The 20,690-nt window shown below is 42.5% G+C and overlaps 3 protein-coding genes across 8 annotated transcripts in view; 2 read left to right on the forward strand and 1 right to left on the reverse strand.

Moving 5' to 3' along the window:
* The window catches only part of SLC16A3 (solute carrier family 16 member 3), a 33,025-nt gene extending 26,975 nt beyond the window's left edge, over positions 1-6,050 (forward strand). For all 4 annotated transcript variants that reach the window (XM_053375704.1, XM_053375702.1, XM_053375701.1 and 1 more), the window contains exons 3-5: positions 1,152-1,295; positions 3,830-4,597; positions 5,198-6,050. In XM_053375704.1, coding sequence (XP_053231679.1) covers positions 1,152-1,295; positions 3,830-4,597; positions 5,198-5,460 — 1,175 coding nt within the window. In that variant the 3' untranslated portion in view covers positions 5,461-6,050. The remainder of the gene's footprint in view (positions 1-1,151; positions 1,296-3,829; positions 4,598-5,197) is intronic.
* The window catches only part of MBTD1 (mbt domain containing 1), a 116,618-nt gene that overhangs the window by 8,891 nt on the left and 87,037 nt on the right, over positions 1-20,690 (forward strand). The gene's annotated exons all lie outside the window — the stretch shown is intronic.
* CSNK1D (casein kinase 1 delta) overlaps positions 10,576-20,690 on the reverse strand; it is a 38,635-nt gene continuing 28,520 nt past the window's right edge. For 2 of the 3 annotated variants that reach the window (XM_053375709.1, XM_053375711.1), the window contains one exon: positions 16,073-18,215. In XM_053375709.1, the coding sequence (XP_053231684.1) occupies positions 18,165-18,215 (51 nt within the window). In that variant the 3' untranslated portion in view covers positions 16,073-18,164. Of the gene's footprint in view, positions 10,630-16,072; positions 18,216-20,690 lie in introns of those variants that run through there. The other variant, XM_053375710.1, reaches the window with a different exon arrangement.

Raw genomic sequence — 20,690 nt, forward strand, 5'->3', positions numbered from 1 at the left:
ATAAAGGGTGGCTTTTACAATAAAATAGTTTGTTCCCCAAACCAAGAAAACAAGGGCATGAAAAATAAGCAAGTCTATAAAGGTAGCATTAAAATACACTAGTTGGAATAAAACAGACTGAAAGTGAAGGGACCCCTGACCATTAGGTCCAGTCGTGACCGACTCTGGGGTTGCGGTGCTCATCTCGCTTTATTGGCCGAGGGAGCCGGCGTACAGCTTCTGGGTCACGTGGCCAGCATGACTAAGCCGCTTCTGGCGAACCAGAGCAGTGCACGGAATCACGGTTTACCTTCCCGCTAGAAAGGTACCTATTTATCTGCTTACACTTTGATGTGCTTTCGAACTGCTAGGTTGGCAGACTAGCACAAGTCAAAAAGTTCAAAATAGTAATAAGATCTATTCCAGGTGCTGGGAAAACATCCATGTAGGTGCCAGGTTCTAATGCTGGGGTGCCACACTTGAAAAGGCTTCTTTCCTAGTGATCACCTGTCGTGGCTCAGGCGGCAGCAGAACTGGAAAAAGCTCTCTGAATATGATCTAAAATAGAGTGGAGAACCTTTTGGGGCCAGATGGGACAACTTTGGCAGGTGGGTGTGATAACCCACATGGTACTCACCTTATGTCATGGGCAGTGAGTTCAAGCCTGCTTTCTGCAGGGGTCAGCCACATAATTAAATTCTCCAAGGGGAACTTGGTTGCACAACAGGTCCACTGGGCTTAAACTCACTGACAGGCTTGAACTCACACTGACCTACAGCAAAGGAACCATCAGGAGCTTGCTTTAAGCTCCCAATAGTTCCTTGGTAGTCACATTGGTACCTGCTCCATCCCTGGAATCACAAATGGTGCCAGGGGTGGGGCAGGTGGGTGTGGTTTATAATGGAAATGTTAAGGCTCCCAATATCTGTACACATTAAAAAAAAGAAAGCTAACATTCTCAAGTATCCTCCAGATGTGTTGGGTAAGCACCAGCAATCTAGAGCCTTGGTCAAATGAAAAGGAGATGGAAAATGGAATCTGACGTCTTCAGACTCAAGGTCTTCAGACAACTGAATCTGGGTGGTCCTTATGAGAAGAAATACAAACTGCAACTGATAGATATATTAATGATCTGGGAAGTAAACGTCTTACCCATTCTCTCTTTTGCTCAGGGCCCCTGTGCAGTATGTGTGTCAATCGGTTTGGCTGCCGTCCTGTTATGCTGGTTGGAGGCCTGTTTGCTTCATTGGGGATGATCACTGCTTCCTACTCCACTAATATAATACAGGTCTACCTTACCGCTGGTGTCATTACCGGTAAGTGCCAGTGTCAAAGAACCAGCCAGTGGTTCTTTGTGACTGTGTTACATGTAGCTATGCTACAGGTTGCAATAGCTTGTGAGAGATGGTGAGACAATTGAGGGTGGGGGCATGTGGTACAGCATCTCTTTGATGTGCTTGTTTTGTATTTGTGGGGAGATGTGTATGATCCCTTAATGGCATTCTTAAATGGCACAGTTTCACATTGCATGCACTGGTGTAAAGTAGGTCTCTCATTCACAACGCCCTTTCTGTCTACCACTTCCTGACATTTTCTAAAGCACTCCTTTTACCATATGCATTCTCTTTGTTGACTGGCCTCAGGCGTCTTCTCACTTACCTGCAGTCAAACATCAGTTACCATCTTGGTTCCTCTGCCAGGTCAGTGAGGTGCCTTGCTCACAACTATCCACACGTAGCTGCAAGCGTGAGTCTGTTGCTGGTTGTAGGGCCCTTCCAAACTGGATTTGTTTTTGCAGGTGGGTTCTGCAAGACTGCATCAATGCATCAGTGCATTAGTGATGGATCTATACTGGACTGTCCACACACCATTTATTTGTTGTTCAGCGATGATTCCCCAATGTTGTTGCATTATTGTTGTCTGGAGCACTACCCTTGCACTATGGCGCAACAAGATGGTGGTGGGGATGGGAAACATGGGACACTTGTGGTATGAAAAGATACAGGATTTCAGCAGGAAGTTGAATCAGAACATGCACTGATTGAAAATAAAGTGTTATGTCCGCCCTGAAATTTTGTTGGTGGAAACAGCATTGAAAGAGGGATTGTGTATAGGTGTCCCAACACCATCATGAACACAGATAATTATAAATGCATAATAAAAAGGATGGGGGGGTGCCTTCATTCCCATAAGTGTATCTGTGATTGATAAGCATCAGGTACAAAATGAAATCAAATGAGATCTCTCATATATTTATGTTATTACTATGGTTACTTTTTTTTGGGTGGGTTAGAAAACGGAATATTTCTTTCCCTTAAAATAGGCACAAAGCAAGACTGGTTCTGTATGTGTGAAAAGAGCTAGTCCAGGTATGAGCAGGTTATAGTTTCCCATGCAGTGTTAAGTGTGTAAGGGCAAAAGAAGTAGTTATAATTTAACAGTTTTCAAGTTACTCTATTTTATCAAAGCAACTAGAAAAAATATATATTATGATGGGAAGATCTCACACAGGTGAAGGGAAGCAGTGGGGAGGAGGGGAAGGTTAGTTGAATTTGGGAAATAAAATAATACATGGGACAGCAAAGGATATAATAGATTCGGTGGAGCTGTGGGTAAAAGCCTCAGCGCCTAGGGCTTGCCGATCGAAAGGTCGGCGGTTCGAATCCCCGCGGCGGGGTGCGCTCCCGCTGCTCGGTCCCAGCGCCTGCCAACCTAGCAGTTCGAAAGCACCCCCGGGTGCAAGTAGATAAATAGGGACCGCTTACTGGCAGGAAGGTAAACGGCGTTTCCGTGTGCTGCGCTGGCTCGCCAGATGCAGCTTTGTCACGCTGGCCATGTGACCCGGAAGTGTCTCCGGACAGCGCTGGCCCCCGGCCTCTTGAGTGAGATGGGCGCACAACCCCAGAGTCTGTCAAGACTGGCCCGTACGGGCAGGGGTACCTTTACCTTTATATTGTAACCAGAATAGAAGTTTAAAAGGGGAAGTAAAGGTACTTTTAGTATTCATTATTGTAATAGTTATTATTTCTTATTGGTAGAAGGCAATGTTAATTTAGACTTCTTTGTTTTGCTGTCTGTAATTTTTTTTCTTTTTTAAGCCAATAAAAAAAGAAGAAAAAAAAGAAATCAAGATGCAGTGAATCTTACCAGACTTGATCCAGGCGTTTCCATGTTTCATGGAAATATAGACTGTAAAACCTTAAAATGTGCCGTTTTAAATTCCTTCCAAAGTTTCCCACTTCCCCAGCAGAGAAAAAGACCACACTTTTGGTAACTTAAAAATGTTTTACTTACAAACTCTCCAAAGGACAGCTTGATGTGCTTTTCCATACAGCATTCAGAAAAGTTGCACAGGTGGTAAAACTTAGCTTAGTTCCAAAGTGGTAAGAGTTCCTACATTCTTAGTATAGGAATTCAGGAGTACTTGGTGAGAGCCATGTGGTTGAGCTGGAACAACCAGCTCACATCTCTTTGGGGGTTCTCTAGTAGACTGAGAGGCAACAATAGGCTTGATTACCCATTTCCTTCCAAGATAAAGGAAGTGACCCAGCTAAGCCTGGCAGGATAGCTTACTCTATGGTATTAACCCTTTCATACATTAATTAGACTTAAACATATTGGCTATATGAGGCTGGTTATATTGGTTATATGAGGCTGGTCTTCCTGCACAGGTTTGGACAAGAGCATGCAGCCCTTAAAGATCTGCTGATGTCTTTGGCCATACCCCAAACCGTACCTGGGCTATTTTTGTATCTTGAGCTGTGAATTGCTCACCTGCAGTATAGAGCACTCCTGTTATATATGCTGAATGTTGTTCCTGATTTAAACTCTGGCATCTGTTCTGTTTCAGGACTGGGCCTGGCGCTCAATTTCCAGCCGTCGCTCATCATGCTGAATCGCTACTTTAGCAAAAAGCGACCTTTGGCCAATGGGTTGGCTGCAGCTGGAAGCCCCGTGTTTCTTTGTGCTCTTTCCCCCTTGGGGCAGCAACTGCAACATGAGTATGGATGGCGAGGAGGATTTCTCATCTTGGGGGGGTTGCTTTTGAACTGCTGTGTTTGTGGAGCTCTGATGAGACCGCTGGATGCTCCTAAAAAACCTGACGCTTCCCAAGCGGCCCCTGAGAAGCAAATCAAGAAAAAGCTACTGGATTTCAGTGTCTTCAGAGATCGTGGCTTCGTAATCTATACAGTAGCTGCATCCATCATGGTGCTGGGCTTATTTGTGCCCCCGGTCTTTGTGGTGAGCTATGCTAAGGATATGAAGAACCCAGACGGCAAATCAGCTTTACTTCTGACCATTCTTGGAATGATCGATATCTTTGCTCGGCCTATTTGTGGAATAGTGGCTGGCTTGAAGTGGGTTAGGCCCCGTTGTGTCTACCTCTTTAGCTTTTCTATGCTCTTTAATGGTTTTACTGATCTCATGGGGTCCATGGCCTACAATTATGATGGACTGGTGGTCTTCTGCATTTTCTTTGGCATTTCCTATGGAATGGTTGGTGCTCTTCAGTTTGAAGTTCTCATGGCTATTGTTGGCACACAGAAGTTTTCCAGTGCCATTGGTTTAGTTCTCCTGATGGAGGCGATGGCCGTTCTAATTGGACCACCTTCAGCAGGTAAATGTTACATTCAGTTCATTTGCTGTTTGTCAATTAAGGGATGGGGCAGGTTTATGGGGAAAGACAGAAAAGTGATGGCAATTACCATGGGATGCAACTTATTTTATTTTGAGGAAATGAATGACAGGCTTAGCTTTGAAGCCTCCTACATATTTGTTGGCCCTATGGCTATGTTAAGAACATAAGAAGAGCCTGCTGGATCAGACCAGTGACCCATCTAGTCCAGTAGCCTTCTTCTCACAGTGGCAACCAGATGGCTATTAGGAAACAAGACTTGAATACAACAACACTATCCACTCCTCTGGTTCTTGGCAACTGGTACTCAGAAGCATGCTCAGAAGAGCAAAGACATGTGCAAGAGCAGACTGAGGATCAGGGACAAGGTGGGGTGGTTGTGGTTACAGGCCAGCTTTGTCAATCAGCCAAGAAGTAGCGCACTCACATGTACCATACTGAAAGTTAAAAATAAAGAGCTATCAGAATTCATAGGGATTCTAAATTTATTGAAAATGTTTCTTCAAATTAAGAGAGTAGGAAACTTAGAGAATGGGTTTGATTGAACATGTTGTTGATGGAGCTGTGAATTTTCTCTTCCAGGCAAAGTCTTGGACGCAACACACAAATATATGTATGTTTTTATTATGGCTGGCGTTGAAGTGGTCACTTCGGCTTTGGTTCTGGCTATAGGAAATGCCTTCTGTATTAAAAAACCAGCAGAAACACACACACAAGAAGATGTCGCTGAAAGAGAAGAGTTAAACAAATCTGGAAACGCCAAGGTGGACTCTATTGAAGTGGAACACTTTCTGAAAGACGAAAAGAACGGGGAAGTCGTAACTAACCCAGAAACCTGTGTGTGAATGTGACATGGACGAATGTCATATATTTAGAGGAGGAGTCAGAACATTTGAACACTTAATTTATTTTAGAAATAGGACTAGCTTAGGGCTGGGCCATCTTGTTTGGGAACTGGAGGCCAACCAGCTTGTGAGATCACCCTTTGGAAGCTGGCTTGTTTAAAAACCTTTCTCCCCACTTAAAATGGGATTGATCTTCAGGCTAAGCTGCCTGGGCATACCTACTGCTGTAAGCTAAACAAATGGCCTTCTAAACACATGTAGAGGTCCCACTATGCATCACAAGAAAATGCTCACTTCGATGAAACTGTATTTTAACTAGAAAGGAAGTGTACATAAATGTTCCCGTAATGCAGAGGAAATACCCGTCTATTTTTGTGTGTGTGGTGCACCTCAATGTATCTTCCATGTCTTTGTGTGCGTAAGGAGGAATGGCTTAGCAAGGCGAAATCTCAGGGACTTGGTTGTCTCTAATAGGTTTCCAAACCTATTCTTTTCCACATGTGTTTAGATCATTTGACTCAACCCTAATCTAATTTTGATAACCTGTACAATTTTCAATAACTTTTTGGTTTGTTAAATTGATTTTTTATTAGTTTTGTTTTCATTGTCCTTTTTACTGGAAATATTATACATGTACCGAGAAGGACACTGCAGTCCGTCCCAGGAAACTCCACAACTGCTCTTCTCAAATGACATCTGGAGAAAAGTGATGTTTAGTTCTAGCAGGCCAAAAGAGCAATCCTTGTGTGCTCCCTGCTCAACTCAGCTTTAAGAACAGACCCTCATTTATAGAGGAAGCCCTTCCAAACACAGGTGATGGGTATTCATTTTTAGATGTGAGCCTCCAACATTTGCAGGTTCCAGATGATACTGGAGGAGGGGGAGCACCCACACCTTGCGTGATTAGGCGCAGAAAAGGAGTTGCAAAAAGGTGCTAACCAAATGCATTGTCACTAAACACCGTACACCTCTGTTTTGAGGCATTCATGGGATTGTTGGTCATTACAGGATAGAATGGTTGAAAGGAAAAAGAGGAGGGCAAAGGAGGTAGGTTTGCCTCCTCCATATTCTTTGGAATTAATACTCCAGTGGTGCAGCTCTCCTGTCTCTGTAACTCTCAGCAGCTTGTGAAGTAGTATGTGGACAATCAGACAGCAAATGGCACCCTTTGGGGACAGAGGTGGGGTTGTTTGCAGAGGTGAGATGGGTTTCATTTGGAAGCACAGTGTTGGGGGAGGCGAAAGCAGTTTAACTCACAGCATCTCCTTACTTAAAAGAACCGCTAGGCTTGCTCCGGGATTCGCACTACCACTTAATGCATGTTAATCACAGTCATCTCACAATTAACATGGACTCTAACCTGCTCCTTCATAAAGTATATTAAAGATGGGCTGATGATTCTGAGGGCTTGCATACACAATTAGAGGCATTTGAGGTTCTTCCACAGGTGGGTGTTTTAGGGTTATTAGTTCTGAATGAAAAACCACATATGCGGATAGTTGATATAAGGAATTGAGGTTAGAATTTTGAGTTGTGCATCGATCCCATCCTATGGTTTACATAGGTGGTCAGCAAGTGGCAGCCACAGGCAGAAACCTGGCCTGCAACATGAAGTGTCTGGCCAGCCTGTTATTATACTACACTACACTACACTACATTCATGCCCTACAAGCTCACTAGACAGGTAAGATGACATGATAGCAGACGGATATTGGCTTATTCCTCTGCTCTTGTACCATTCCTTACACCATGCGTATGTGGAAGATGTCAGGCTCTTAGTGGAAGGGAGACTGATGAAGGGAGACTGATGAGGATACGTGATAATCTTAGTGGGGAAAGGATGGTAAAACAATTCTGCCATGCACTCTGAGCCCAGAAATGAGGTCAAATCCATGCATGTATGTCCCATCTCACTGAGTTAGAAAATTGGTTGTCACTTGCTTACAAGATCACTAAATGATGACTGGGCACATTCTGCCAGGTGTCAAAGATAATGGTTCTTTCCCTAAAAATGCAGTAAGATATTAGCCCTGTTCACTCATTCCCTCTCATGTGATTCCAAGTGCTTGAGTGAAGAGAGCAGGGACACAGTTGCTAGCACCCTCCCTACACTGTGATCCCAACAGCTTGTAGTTGTGTTGCTCTCTACACAGTCAAATGCAATTTCTGCAGCAGAGAAAGCAGGCTCCTCCCTAGGGAAATTCTGCTCAAACAGGCAGAGGGATGCAGGGAAGGGCTGATGGGGACATGATGGAGGGGGTGAGGCCAACAAGTGCACTTCCTCCTCACATGCATGTGGAGGAATGAATAGGAGCATTGCCAAGACACAAAGAAAATAGTCAAAGACTTCTAATCTCTAACATAATGTTTAACCAAAGGGGGAATGTGCTGATTATTACTTTTGATAACATTAAATTTAGCAGAAGCTTCTGTTCTTCTGAATTTTAGTAGTAGCAGCTGATGGCCAAACCCAGGTGAAAATGACTTCACAAAACTTAGATCAACCTTGACCTGGAATGCGTAGTATTTTGGGTGAAGATCCCAAGATCTAAGTTAACCTACATTATGAGAAGGAAATAATTGCTCTGAGCACCAAAATGAGGTGTCAGGTTGATGCCCTGATGAAACGATTAAAAAATGGTAGGCTAAGATAGCTGTACCACATAAAACATTTGCAAGGGAGGGCATGCCAGGATCTTGGGGGGGGGGGAGAGACAGTCCAAAAACGGGGCCAGACCAAGGCTGGCTCCTCAACATAGCCAAAATTTCATTAATATGTTCCTTAATCAAGTTTTTGATAAGCATTGATCTAGTGAGAACTTCATACTGGGCATTGAATTAAAATTTGCTGGCAGGGGCCAGATGTTTGCCTGATAATTTTATTATTTTGTATTCTCCTAGACATACATTCATCAGCTATTTATTTGTAAACCCAGTACATTATTCGTATGGAACAGTCTCCTTGTCCTCTTTCAGCTGCAGATCCTTTGCAGAATTCTGGCTTTGCCTGTTTTAAGATGGTTAGGAAACATGTGTTCTGCTGCACTGACTCATGTAGAGCTTATTCAACACCATACATCTGCTTCTGGATTGTGCTGGGGGCAGGGGAGCAGAATCACATGCCCCCAGCAAATGCTGTACTCTTTATGATTAAACTGCAGTCTGGATTTCACTTCCAGTCCTAGAAAGCGACATGTTGATTGTTGTGAAATAAAAAGCAAAGAACTAAATATTAACAACTTCCCTACTCTCCAAGCTTCAAAAGCTATTTGTCAAGGAGTGAGTGGGGCTGCCATTTTGATAAAAATAGTAATAATAAACGACTCGGCTCAGTAGCCCTCCGGATCACAGCTTACATATTTAGAAGAGAAAAGGAGAAAGAGAGAAAGGAGATAAGAAATGGGAAGCTAGAGCCATAGGGAAGTGTTGCTTTCACCTCACAGGACTTTGCCAAACAGTAGTTTTAAACAGTCACAAATGCTGGGAGGAATGATGCACCTTTGCTCTTCCTTTGTCCAAGCTCCTACCAGGTGTCATTTTTTAAGGGACATAAATTTAACTAGCTTGTAAAGTGCAGGATTTCAGAAATCAGGGACACAAAGGAAGATCATTTTACTGAGTCTTGGCTTCATACATTTCTTCTCAAGGCAGAAAGCTGCTTACAACACCTTTGTTCACAAAAAGCAAGGAAAACCCCCATCACCTTCTCATTGACTATGTATCTTGAGTTCCTTTTTTTGGGGTGGGGGCAAAATCTCTAGAGAAGAAATGTACTATGCATAATGTACCATTAACAACATTTCCACAAGTTTCTACGCTAACTGCGAGGGATGTAAAGAACCCCCTACCTCTTGGTGCAGTTCTGTGAAGTAAAATTTGCAACACTGTTTTCTGTTCGGTACATGGCTATAACTTACACAGATGACGTTTGACTATTCTATATTTGATGGACTTTTCTGTTATCCCCTCCAGCTGTTTTCTATAAGGAATGTATGTAAACATGTATGTGTGAGTGCAAATGGGCGCAAAAGGGTCGATGCAGGAGAGCACGTCCGCAAATGAAAATGAGCTACAGCAGCTTACACACGTACCCTTTGATCCAGAGACTTGCATGTGCTCAAGAACACGCATAGCATCTCTTGAATGGACAAAGGTTCTGATTCTTTTCAAGGCATGCGGCCCACGTATCAGGATATGCAGCCTAGGTCCCCAGCATGCCGTTCTAAGATGAATGGGGAAGATTGTGTGTGCAGGGGAAACTGTGGGTCCATTGATAACTCTCGCACACAGATCCCTGCATTCAGGTATCCGAACAGACAAAAGAACCAACTTGGGTTCTCTACTACATAAAGCAAAAGTACCAAATTATTTTTTATTCTCTTTTTAAATACGTAGTATATAAAGATCTATATTTTTATCCGTTTGGAGGAGGCGTGAAAGCAGTTGAACCAAATAGGTTGAATGATGCAACAGACCTTTAAATAGTGACCAAGAGCCTTGTTTTTCCCCTACCCCCTTCAACACACAATTGCTGAAGGCACACACCACCCTGGGGCATGAGATGAGGGTGTGTGAGCACAAGATGCTTGGAAACAATCCATTCTGGTGAGTCCCTTCTACGCTATTTTATCCAGAGTCTATGCAATTCTTTTCATACTTCAACAAAACTAGCCCCCTTCAACCATTACCGTACGCTCAGAGGTTTGCCTTCTTCATTCTCAAAAGTGCAGCAGCTCAGTGGTGAGGGAGGGTTTCCAGGAGAACAAAGCTCTTGTGTGCTATGGGCAATGTTTTTGTGCAGGATTTGTCTGTCTCAATTGTCGGCGTGTGTGTGTGCGCGCGCAATATATGGCTGTGTACGACTGTGCTCGTGACAGGTTTGAAGCAAGTGAAGTCACTTTTGTCCCTGCTTTCATGTAAATGCACTTTAATGTAATACAATGTGGATGTCATGTCAATGTAATCTGGATTTATGCTTTTCTAGTGAACTGTTACAACCATAGTGAATAAAGCTATTTATTCTGTTGTCAAAATATTGTTGCATCAGGAATTATGGCTCTGAAAATTCATTCTTCTGCTATTTTTATTTTATTCTGAGGCATAGTCAACAGCCTAATTTTCTATCCAGCCTCAGCTCAGGCATCTATTTGTCGTGCTAGGTTTCCAAACCTGAAACATAAAAATAGATAATGCCTCTGAGAAGCAGATGGAAAATAATCATGTTCACACTTCTAGAATGAGGGAGAGAAGACTTCTAGATCAGAGGTTGGTGGGTCCAGACAGATATAAGGTAGGCTATTTTTCCTGAAATAACACACTGGGCTTGGAGGGGTGTGTTGTTTTTTTTTATTTCTGACTACTTTGCAAAAACATCTGACTTCTCCATCAGGTTGCTTTGTCACTTTTAATCTGCAGTTGTCTAGGTGATCTTTGCCTGCAATTCTAAGCTCTCCCCCAGAAACTGAAGGCCAGAAATATACCGTATTTTTTGCTCTAAAAGACTCACTTTTCCCCTCCTAAAAAGTAAGGGGAAATGTGTGTGCGTCTTATGGAGCGAATGCAGGCTGTGCAGCTATCCCAGAAGCCAGAACAGCAAGAGGGATTGCTGCTTTCACTGTGCAGCGATCCCTCTTGCTGTTCTGGCTTCTGAGATTCAGAATATTTTTTTTCTTGTTTTCCTCCTCCAAAAACTAGGTGTATCTTGTTGTCTGGTGCGTCTTATAGAGCAAAAAATACGGTACTTCAAAAATTGGAAGTTCTAATTCTTGTGACCGACCTTAAGTAAGGATATAGGTGGTTAGTGTTCTAACTGCTTGTCCTTTCACTTAATATATGGAGCATTGATATAAAAACAGGTCAAATGAACAAGTTAAGTCAGTGACCCCAAGCTCTGCTTCCGTCCTATCTCACAAGGCACACTAATCTATCTTAAGTAGCAAAAGGAAGAGTTGTGTCATTTACTGAGACACAATATGGAAACCTACATGAGGAATAACATCGAAGTCAAAGAAGTCAAAGTTCACATGCACACCATACGTCTAAAACACATTTAAAGCCCATGGGTTCCCTTAAATGATCCTGGAAACTGTAGTTTACCCTCACAGAGCTACAATTTCCAGCATCCTTAACAAACCACAGTTCCCAGTATTCTTTGGGGGCAACTGTATTTTAAATGTGTGGATGTAAACTTTGTTTTAAAATGGGAACATAGAGCTTTGAAAGCACTGGGTTCTGACTACTTAATACTACCCAGACCTTTAGGTTTCTGAGTTGTTAACCATTACCACTGAAACATAATCCTCACACTTCTGGAACCAAGCCTAAAAGAGGATGTACGCCTGCTTTTTCTTGAACCAGTTCAGGTGCCAGGGATTTTATGCAGCTCCACAATTTGTGGGAAATGTGCCTGCTCCGTCGTATTTTCTACAGCAATACCAGTAGGATCAGGGTAACACTGGGCTTTAAATAAGGGTCTGCATAAATTTGCGGCCGCTGCTGTTTAAAGATGGGGCTACGCGCAACACTTTGCATGTTTAGCGCGCAGAACAGTGGGAGTTGCTGACTAGTGGGCAAAAGCTAAGTGTCAAAACCAGGGAAGACTAAGCATAAAGGCAGGGAATGTCGCCTTGATAATCCTAGCTCCATAAGGGCGCCATGTTACTTCTATTCCTGAAGCCAAATTTGAATAGGGTAATCTTTCATAAGCTGCCCTGAGAGCCTTTCAGGGCTATGAAGTGGGATAAACATTCTAAATGAAGATATGCTGCAATATGGGGCTGGGGGAGCAATCACACAAACTGTAGCAGATTCAGGATTAGGATCACCCTCAGGTGGTGGGGGTGGTGTTGAAATTGGGGGTTGAGGGGTTGGAGAAAAGACGGAAAGTTCTGGCTGGGGCTGCAGTGAAGGGAAATAATTGGTTCTAACACTTTTCCTCTGTTTAACTTCTCCCCTTCAGAAGCTTTTGCAAAGGGATTTAAATTAAGAAAACCAGATGTGGAAAAGGGTTAACCCCACTTCCGTAGTACAGTACCGCACCAGTCGTTAAAAAGAAAAGAAAAGAGAGCAGATCCCAATATTATTCAAATACATATGTACTTTGTGTGAAAAGTCTAGAAACTAGTTTCTGCTATGGAACTAAAATCCTTAGGATTACTGATACACAAACTAGGTTAAATCTAGATTTCTTTGTTTTTGTTTATTTTGAGCAGCTCACCATATGGCAAAGTACTATTAGGACAAAATAACAGCCAGGCTTTACTGTAGGGTGGTTGAACACTGAATGAGTGTGAATTATATGGAGGGGCAGATGGCAATAGCTTCTGCACAACCCAAATTAGGAAAAAGCACACATATTAAACTGCAGGCAAAATTAACTTGGAACGCCAGTAACTCAAGGGCTTTTCTTAAAAAAAATTAAAAATGTTTTGAAGAAATGTTTTTGCTAAATGTTAAAACACCACAGACAAAATTGTTCTTTACTCTCATTAAGTACAGGTCACATAAATTCATATAGCAAGCCTTTATGTCCAGAAAGAGGTGGTTGTTTCATTTGGAGCCCACTTAATGGTTTTAGTCAAAATTCTGGCCCCCTTCACTTTGTTCTCATGAAGCTGCAGTGTGGGACTGTGTCTCTGGTCCCATTCCTAACAGCACACCTCTGCTTGGCTCCCCATTCCTCTTGCCTGCAGCAGGGAGGCCTCTATGTTGAGACTTCCCTGGATACTGGAAGTCTTAACAGTTTTCCAGGACCCAGGGAAGCCAACACCTGTCCAGATCTTTCTGCATAGGCTTACTTGCTTCAGATCTCCCCGTGCATGGCAGAGGGAGCCATGTATTAGGGTGGGGCCAGAGATAAAGCCCCCAAGCCCTTCTCTACCCAGGTTGCTTCCTTGTGAGACTAATACAGTAAGAGAGCTTCTCTGGATTTTGTTATTTGCTGGACAAAGCAACTCTAATCCTATAGCTATAGCTAGCCAGTATGAGAGAATTATGTAGCCAATGACAGGCCAGCACTTCTTCTTTATGATGAATGAACAGAGGCCCTAGCATCCCATCAGTGCTGACTACCGTAAGTCTTGTGGAGGGAACACCAAGTAAGTAGGTCGGTGCCTGACAGTAGCGCTTCTCAAATTGGGCCATGAAAAGGCAATCCAAAAAGCACCCAAAGTAAATTGCTTCCACACTTGTAAAAAGAAAACTTGTATCGCCTTGTGGGGACGCGGGTGGCGCTGTGGGTTAAAGCCTCAGCACCTAGGACTTGCCGATCGCATGGTCGGCGGTTCGAATCCCTGTGGCGGGGTGCGCTCCCGTCGTTCGGTCCCAGCGCCTGCCAACCTAGCAGTTCGAAAGCACCTCCGGGTGCAAGTAGATAAATAGGGACCGCTTACCTGCGGGAAGGTAAACGGCGTTCCGTGTGCTGCGCTGGCTCGCCAGATGCAGCTTGTCACGCTGGCCACGTGACCCGGAAAGTGTCTGCGGACAGCGCTGGCTCCCGGCCTATAGAGTGAGATGAGCGCACAACCCTAGAGTCTGGCAAGACTGGCTCGTACGGGCAGGGGTACCTTTACCTTTATCAGCATTGTATTTAAGCACTCGCCTAGTAGCCACTAGCCAGGGGTGCAGAACTTATGGTCTTCCAGATGCAGTTGAACTATAACTCCCATCATCTTGGACCACTGACCACGCCTGATATAGCTGTTGAGAGTTGTAGTTCAGCAACATCTGGGGAGCCTCAGGTTTCCCACTCCTGCCATGGGCAATCAGGAATTGCATGCAGGTGAGGGAACAAGCTAGTTCAGGAGAGGTGGGGTGCTGATCTCTTTCTTCTTGGCAGAAAGCGGGCTGGGGGAAGAAAAGTCCCTGGCTGCACCCTGACCTTTTATGGTTGTGTTTTGTATGTGGAACTCCCTGCCTCAAAAGCTTTGATTATAATTCTTTACACTGGTATTCTGCTTCCACTTGACAACTTTGCTTTCAACAAGCTCTCAATCCTGTTCCTAGATCAGCGTTAAGTACTTATTTACTGCCTGATATTTAAAATGGTTTCCCCCACATCCTTCTTTCAATACTGTTCAGTAGTTACTGTTTTGCATTTCATTATTTTAATGATGTAGAATATTGTTGGTTCTAATCCTGAATCCTTGCTGTATTCTGTTGGCTGTTCTGAGTGCTGCTGCAAGGAGGGAAAACAGGAACAAAACTAATGCAGCAGGCTGTTGCAAGAGGGACAGAGAAGTTCTTATTCAATAACACTTAAAAGTGCTGTAAAAGTGAGGTATGCCTCCAGTTGGAGAGAAAATAAGGTTTGGAAAATACTGAAACAAGAGTTCACCTCTGCATGCATATCCAGCTTCTACTACCAGGTATATTGCTAGGTGAAGGACAAGCCCTTGTCTGTCTCACTTTTGGAACGACCAAATACAGCCTATCTGCAGCGCAACTGAAGACGGCAGTGTAAGTGATACATAACCATCCAAGGTATGAAGGTTTCACTGTTTGTTTTGCTTAGCCACTCCAGGATATAGTATTCTGCTGGGCAGTAGTCTAGCGCAGCAATCTTTTAGATGAGTCAGGTCTCCCAAAGATTGACCTGCTACTTTTGGAATAATCCCACTGGAGGCTTAACAGCCATGTGACTTTTTTTACAATCATGCTTATTCTACATGACTGTGTAATGTCTGGTTTTATTTCTGAGCTTCTACATTTCATGGTACAGTAAAGAGACTGTGACTGCCACTGGTGGTAGGAATCACTCCATTTTGTCAGGTTTTGATATTGACTAGTTTCCTAAGTTTACATCTCAGCCCTTACTTATTGACTCTTTTTGCTATATGAATGTTTCAGCATCCAATGCAGAAAAATGCATGGTACAGTGAGATAGACCCAGATCTTCCTTTCCATTTTTGCCTGCAGCAGTGGTTCCCAACTGGTGGTCCATAGAACCCACGGGTCCACATAACCCACCTAGGGGTCTGGGGCACCGCCCACATAACAAAAACTACCATACAGGTATCAACATTTTCAAAAGTAGGGGTCCGCAGTACTTAGCTAATTGGGAACCACTGACTTATAGTGTATCTCACCCTTTGGTGATAAATCCACCCTGCTTTTTCCACTTCCAACTTTCCATTTCCTCCCAATAGAACTCCCAGAAGATTTTCACATCACCTCCCTCAAATTTCAGTGGCCACACCCCAGGTCGATTTCACACTCATCCCAGCAGAATGAACACTGCTGTCTTCACAACTATCTCATCTAGAAACCAATACTGTTCCCAGAGCACACAAGAGGAGGAGAAAGGGGAAAGCCTTGCTAAACTATAAAAGCTGGCAAAACAAAAATCAACTCCACAAGAAAGCTCAGAAGTCAAAGCAGATGCCTGGTCTTAAAACCCAGGTGGGGAACCTATAACCCTACAGATGTTGATGGTATCCAATTTCCATCAGGTCCAGACCGCATGGCTGATAAGACTGAGAAGATGGGAGTTGTAGTCCAGCAACATCTGGAGGTTCCCCACCCCTGCCTTAAAATTTCTGGCAGTTGACTTTGAATAAATATGTTGTTCTATAAGCAGAGAACCCATTAGATGTGCAAATAAAGGCAAAATAGATAGAAGTCCTTATGAATTTATTTACACAATTATTAAAGTACACAAATACAGTGGTAATACAAATGAGGTGTTCCGAGATAACTTGATACCAGTACACAGGTTTAGAGAGACATTCTAACTATATTTTCAGTAGGTGATGGTGGGATTTAACTATAATGGAAGGGCGCAGACTGCCCACAACCAAGTACAAGTCTAGAAATTTGCATCAGTCAACTTTTTAAGTATAGTACAGCAATTGAAGGTTCCAGATATATATAGAGAAGAAGAGGCTGCCTTTATAAGTCTCTAACATTACATCATTTGACCACAAGTATTTACAAAGAAAGCACACAGAAGTGTAGAACTGTACAAAATGGAAGTGCACATGCCTAAAGAACCAACATCCACAGTAACCAAGTGATACAGTTATGCAAAATTCTCCATGGACCAACATTTAAAAACATTCCCATTGCACTTCCCCAATTGTGGGTTGCATCAAATCAAGACTTTTAAAATACAAATAAGCACTTGGTTAATGTTCTAACATAGCTAAAGGAAAGCGACAAGATTGTTCATATCCACAAAACTAAAAAGGAACTTGCAAAGCTTTAAAACAATTTTAAAAATTGCAAATTAAGAGCAAAATAAAACCATGGAGTTCTATTAGCCACCAAGTTTCCAAGGAAGCATGAATCTCACATTTGTTGATTAAAAAGTAGTAACACAACATATCTATGTATTGCATCTTCATTCCCAAGGTGGGACTGATGGTACTTTGAGTGGTATTTGGTATGATTCACATGCCTTCTACTTTCCCAGATTACAGTGGGATAAATATATTGCTCATGAAAACAAAGGTTCTTCCATATTTATAGCTGGCACACTCATTTGCTAAGGTAAGTGTTTTGGCCATTACTTATGTATATCATCAGCTGAAGGCCAGTTGTTCCAGACTTGCACACTTTAATATTAAAGAATTCAACAAGCTTGAATGTTCTCTTGGCATCTCGCAGCAGGAACATTTTGTTTATAGCTCGGAGCCTTGGCATAATGCAGCAAGCTCTAAGCACTTGTCGTTCTCCGCGTATTCAAGAGAAGCACACCTACTACAACGCTGCTCACTCCGCAGTGACAGCATTCAGATTTTATTGGCATCTGTACCAAAAACCAAGCAGAAATCATGGATCCTGTCACTCACATGGAACCCTGCTCTATGAATACATTTTACATTCACTTAATAAAACCTTCCTGAACAGGTTATTTTAGAGCTTTGACTTTTGTTCTTCAGAGTCTATGAAGCGATCTTATCACCTCTACTGGGTTTGGCTACTTCTCTTTAAAATTATCTTCTGCTCTTTCTTGGACAGTACTAGAGACGAATAAACATTGGAATAAAAATATGTTTATGCTGCATGGTGACTGAACTTTAAAAAAAAAAAAACCCTGGAAGAACAAGACAGCCAAAAGCAAAGATAATAAAAATGTATTAAAAAAAATATTGAGAATACTCCTCTGTAAAATGGGACCATACAAAAGTAAACAGTGTAAAATAAAAGCAGACTGTTCAAATTCATTTACACATTCCCTGCCTGACTTAAGTTTACAAGAAGTTTCAAGTCTTGTTTTTATTTTGTTTTAAACTTCAGGATTGTTCACATTTCTACACAGGTTCCAAATCAGACAAAAACGAGATTGATTTCTTTTTTTTTTTACAGAGAGTTAAGCCAAGAATCTTAGCAAAATGAATACAAAACTTTCTTAAACCAAGTAAAAGATTTATAGTTACAGTAGAACAATAAAAAGGAGGGAAAGGCTGCCGCCTGTGGAGGGAGAACTGAAATGGCTATTAAATAACAGGCGGTTAATGCTGTAAACCGTCTCTTCCTTTTCCAGCTGTGTTGCTAGAGTTCACATAAGGTTATCAGGTTTCTGGCCAAAGCCTCTTGTAGTGGCAACTGCTGGATTCTGTCCATGTTCCTGCGAGTATCTTTAAGTAGCAAGGAGAGATCCAGTTGTATTATTTCTTCTGCTCTAGTTTGGGGTAGTTTTGCTAGTAAAAGCCATTGGTAACAGGAGATCAGCCATGCATTATCTGCCCCTCAATGGCAACATTTCACCGATGCACAGCAGACTGGAGAATACTGGTCGTCGCCAGAGCAGGAATCTATTGAAGCCAAGGAACAGGGTGTCAATATCAGCCCACACCTACTGAAACGGCATAAAAACTGATCCATTAAAGTCTTCTTGGCCACTCCTCATAAATACAACTGAGCAGATGCATTCACTTCAGAAGGATGAAATGAGTGTGCACAAATCTACGTCCTGACAGAATCGCCGTTACACCCAGCAGGTGGCACCCATGAAGTGAATGGCATTTTCCTTTTGCGTAAAGGCTAAGGCAACAAAGGCACCTCATGAACAAGGAGAAATAGTATGAAGAACGAGGAAAGAAGCACATGCTGGCAAAAAAGACCGGATGACTTGGGTAAGCTCTTGAATCAGTAATGAAACCCAAATCAAGAGATAGGGTGATAAATGCAAGTGTTATATAAAAGAAATCCATCTTTTTAGCAGCAACACTGTATTGAATATGTTCTACAAGATCCTTTCCATAGCATATGCCAGTATTAAGCAAGGCCCCTGTGAACTCTGCAATCAGAAATTTGCGCCCAACCTGGCAGTGTAGATTGTCAATCGCAACCAGAATGCTGAAAGTGATAAGGATTAAGTGAATTCTAGGATCTAGAAGTCATTGTCAGTCTTAGTTTGTGGAGGCTTCAGCACACTGCATACCTGAACGAAGGAACAATTTCTAAAGAATTGCCCCAACACTTTGATCAGCCATTGAGGTACCTACAAATCCTCTGGCTTTTTGGTTCAAAATGAAAACAGAAGTTTCCTTTCTTAAGATTGGGAATGAAATTTGCCTCAGTCTCTTCCCTTCAAATATACGTGTGTTGGATGGGAAACCACTGTTCACCTTTTTTAAAAAACAAACAAACTATTAAGCACTCTGCAAGTTATGGGGACAGTGCAAAAAGAAGTCCCTTCCTTTACAACCACAAAATAAAATTTCAGTGGCAAAGGAATAAAAACTCTGCCAACCTAAGTGGATTTGGAAAACAGCTTGCACAAATCTGATGGTGAGAAGAACAGTTTCAAAGGATCCATCCATACTTCACTCAAGCCTTGTGGAAGCAATCCTAAATTCAGTATTACAGCAGCCAAAATTAAGCTACTCAGCTCTGTGTAATGTTTGGACTGACAACAAATAGCCTGTTTACATAGTTTTGACCCTTGGAAGAATTGGGACTATTCTTTTGATGCACAGTTCATAGGGACCTGTTATTAAGTCAAACTGCAGCAGCGGTGATGTTTTGACATGCAACAAGAGGTTAATCATTACAGACAAAGACCTTGATAGTGGACTGGATTCTACAGTTCTTCACTCAGAGGAAATTTTTACCCACTTTAGTTGCTAAAATGTTGATCTTTGCTGCCTGACCCATTTCAATTCCCTGCCGCCACCGCTGCCACCACCACCACCACGTGAAGTGGGGTAAGCTAGCTGAAAAATTCCCACAGAGTACAAAGTACAGGCACTCTACATCTCTGCTGTGGTCCTGCCTTTGTTTTAACACACTCTCAAGACAAGCAGAAGCATCCCGTTAGGAGGACCCAGTGTGAACTCTTCATTCAAGGTGGTTCAGAAGAGAATCCTCTCGCTCAGTCGAAATTATGAACAGCTGGATTATCCAGATGATCTGACCCATGTGGATAATCAGTTTGCTAATGTAATTAACAAAGTAAAGGGCTATGGAATCAAACGAACACAAAAGCAGCAGGGAGAAGAGAAATAAGGTAGTGAGAGATTAGTGTAATGTGGAGTTATAACAATGGCGGGGAGAGGGAGAGAGCCCAATAATAGGATCTAAGCAACAAGAATTCAGTCTGACCGAAAAGCAAAAGGAACAGCCTCTACAGGTTGGCAACAAGCTACAGATTGTCTACACACACACACACGCACACACTTCATTTTGCTCTGCTGAAGCTCCTATCGTCAAGACAAAAAGATCAATCAATGGATAAGCTTTAGAACTGCTGCTCTCACAGGCATCCATTCATTTTCTATCCATGCAATCATTTAGAAGTCTCCTGTAAAGAGTCTAGAGGCACAGTTTCATCTTCATTATCAGTTTGAAAATGTTTTTTTAATCTTTGGCTGCTTGTGGGAAAGGGACGAGAGTAAAAGGATGCATTAATGCTCTGTTCTAATCATACTTAAATTAGGCAATTAAAAGACAATATTAGCCTAACTTTTCACAGTACTGGATACTGGTGTGTGATTGAGTTTTATTGCTCTATCCAGTTTTAAGTTATTTTAAGGTTTATAGCTGTGAAAATGTTTGATCCGATTTCTGCTAAGATACAAGGAGTCTGTGAGTGATAAGAAACTTTTCATTTATATCCTCCTCAGGGAAATGGACTTGCTGAAAGTGTTGGAAGGCATGTTATTTAAAGTTCTAGTTCTGCAACAACACTTCTTGCAGGCTCTCAACTATTTAAAAAAGACTCACATGTTTTGTTGCAATAGGGTACTGTAATTGCTCAGGAATGCAGGTCTTATATAAGACACAAC

The sequence above is a fragment of the Podarcis raffonei genome, chromosome 2, assembly GCF_027172205.1.
Source record: "Podarcis raffonei isolate rPodRaf1 chromosome 2, rPodRaf1.pri, whole genome shotgun sequence".
Classification (NCBI taxonomy): Eukaryota; Metazoa; Chordata; class Lepidosauria; order Squamata; family Lacertidae; genus Podarcis; species Podarcis raffonei.